Genomic DNA, 1478 nt, shown 5'->3' with positions numbered 1-1478 from the left:
TTTTCTAATATATTAACCACTTTTTCTCTTTCCCAATATTTGTATTTTGACATTTAGGAAAATCATATCATTGTCTTTGAAATAAGCTGTTTTTGTTTACTTATCTGTTTATTTGGGGGTTTTTTGTAACTAAAAATCAGTTGTTTTTAGCAACACTATGCTTGCGACTAATAGAAAAATTAAAATGATGCCTTTCTAAAATTAAAAACAGTCAATGATGGTCAAAATGGCGGGCAGGCCTGTGGTTGCAGCATCAGGCCAGTGGCTGGATGGTATTCGGAAATGGTATTACAATGCTGCAGGATTCAATAAGCTGGGCTTAATGCGTGATGATACAATGTTCGAAGACGAAGACGTAAAGGAAGCCATAAGAAGGCTTCCTGAGAACCTTTATAATGATAGAATGTTTCGCATTAAGAGAGCATTGGACCTGAGCCTGAAGCATCAGATCTTGCCGAAAGAACAGTGGACAAAATATGAGGAGGATAAATTCTACCTTGAACCATATCTCAAAGAGGTTATTCGGGAAAGAAAAGAAAGAGAAGAATGGGGAAAGAAGTAATCACAGTTGAAATCTGTGGATACAGCTGTCTTCAAAATATTTTTATGAACTTGATTAAGCCTGAAATATAATTTTAAGAATTATTTAGTCTTCAGACATCCTACTTTAAATAAATGTCTCAATAATAATAAAAAAAACCAGTCAATGACAATTTTCAAAGCCATTAGCTGAAATAATTAAGAGTAGATGCATTATTATAAAGAAAAGTTAAACTTTTGTATTTTTAGCGTTTGGTAGTTTGGGATTTCAAAACTAAATAAGAGGGTAACAGGTGATTTTTATACCCATTAATCCCAAAACACAATTCCTGTTTCATTAAATTGTATAATCACAAAATTGCAATAATGTTTATGTACATTGTTATTGGTCTAACCCTATCTGTAAATAAATCCTTTCCATAATTTTCTTATGAAATATTTTTATCCTTAGAATAAATAACACAGTGTTTAGGGCCTCTTAAAATTCTCAGCACAAAATCTTAAAATTTTTCATTCATTTAGTTCACAGTATGCCTGATGATAATTACATATAAGTTTTTTTAAGCATTTTGATCACATGGTGTAATTTTCTTTCCACTTTTCCATATATAGCATGATTGATTACTTCCCACTGAATATATTTTGTTTGGGTACTATTGTCTAATACAACAAAGTGTGTCTACTAACACAATAAAATTGTTTTCAGAAATCAATCTAAGACAACAATTTTGGGTTTTTTAAATCATTATTTAAGTTTATTGGTACAATTTAAATATACATAATGATCACATTCATTGTATAGAATTTATACCTGAACATGATATATCTTTTTTTTTTTTTTGGTACCAGGGATCAAATTCGGGTCCTTGCGCTTGAGCAGCAGGCGGTGAAACCACTGAGCTAAATCCTTGGCCCCCTACATGATATATATTGATTCT

At 31.3% G+C, this 1478-nt stretch overlaps 1 protein-coding gene across 1 annotated transcript; it reads left to right on the top strand.

Annotated features, from left to right (window-relative positions):
• The first annotated feature begins 225 nt into the window (after positions 1-225).
• On the top strand, positions 226-693 carry LOC101718608 (cytochrome b-c1 complex subunit 7). The gene has a single exon (XM_013077077.3). It carries the CDS (start codon positions 227-229, stop codon positions 560-562), a length of 336 nt encoding a protein of 111 aa, XP_012932531.1. The 5' UTR covers position 226; the 3' UTR covers positions 563-693.
• Positions 694-1478: the final 785 nt, after the last annotated feature.

Source organism: Heterocephalus glaber, unplaced genomic scaffold (genome assembly GCF_053883595.1).
Source record: "Heterocephalus glaber isolate CG9 unplaced genomic scaffold, H.glaber_assembly_v1.0 deba00000122, whole genome shotgun sequence".
Taxonomy (NCBI): Eukaryota; Metazoa; Chordata; class Mammalia; order Rodentia; family Bathyergidae; genus Heterocephalus; species Heterocephalus glaber.
This window is presented reverse-complemented; position numbering and strand designations above follow the sequence as displayed.

Excerpts from the sequence above, each read along its gene's own strand:
- LOC101718608 (XM_013077077.3), top strand. The coding sequence starts at position 227 with ATGGCGGGCAGGCCTGTGGTTGCAGCATCAGGCCAGTGGCTGGATGGT.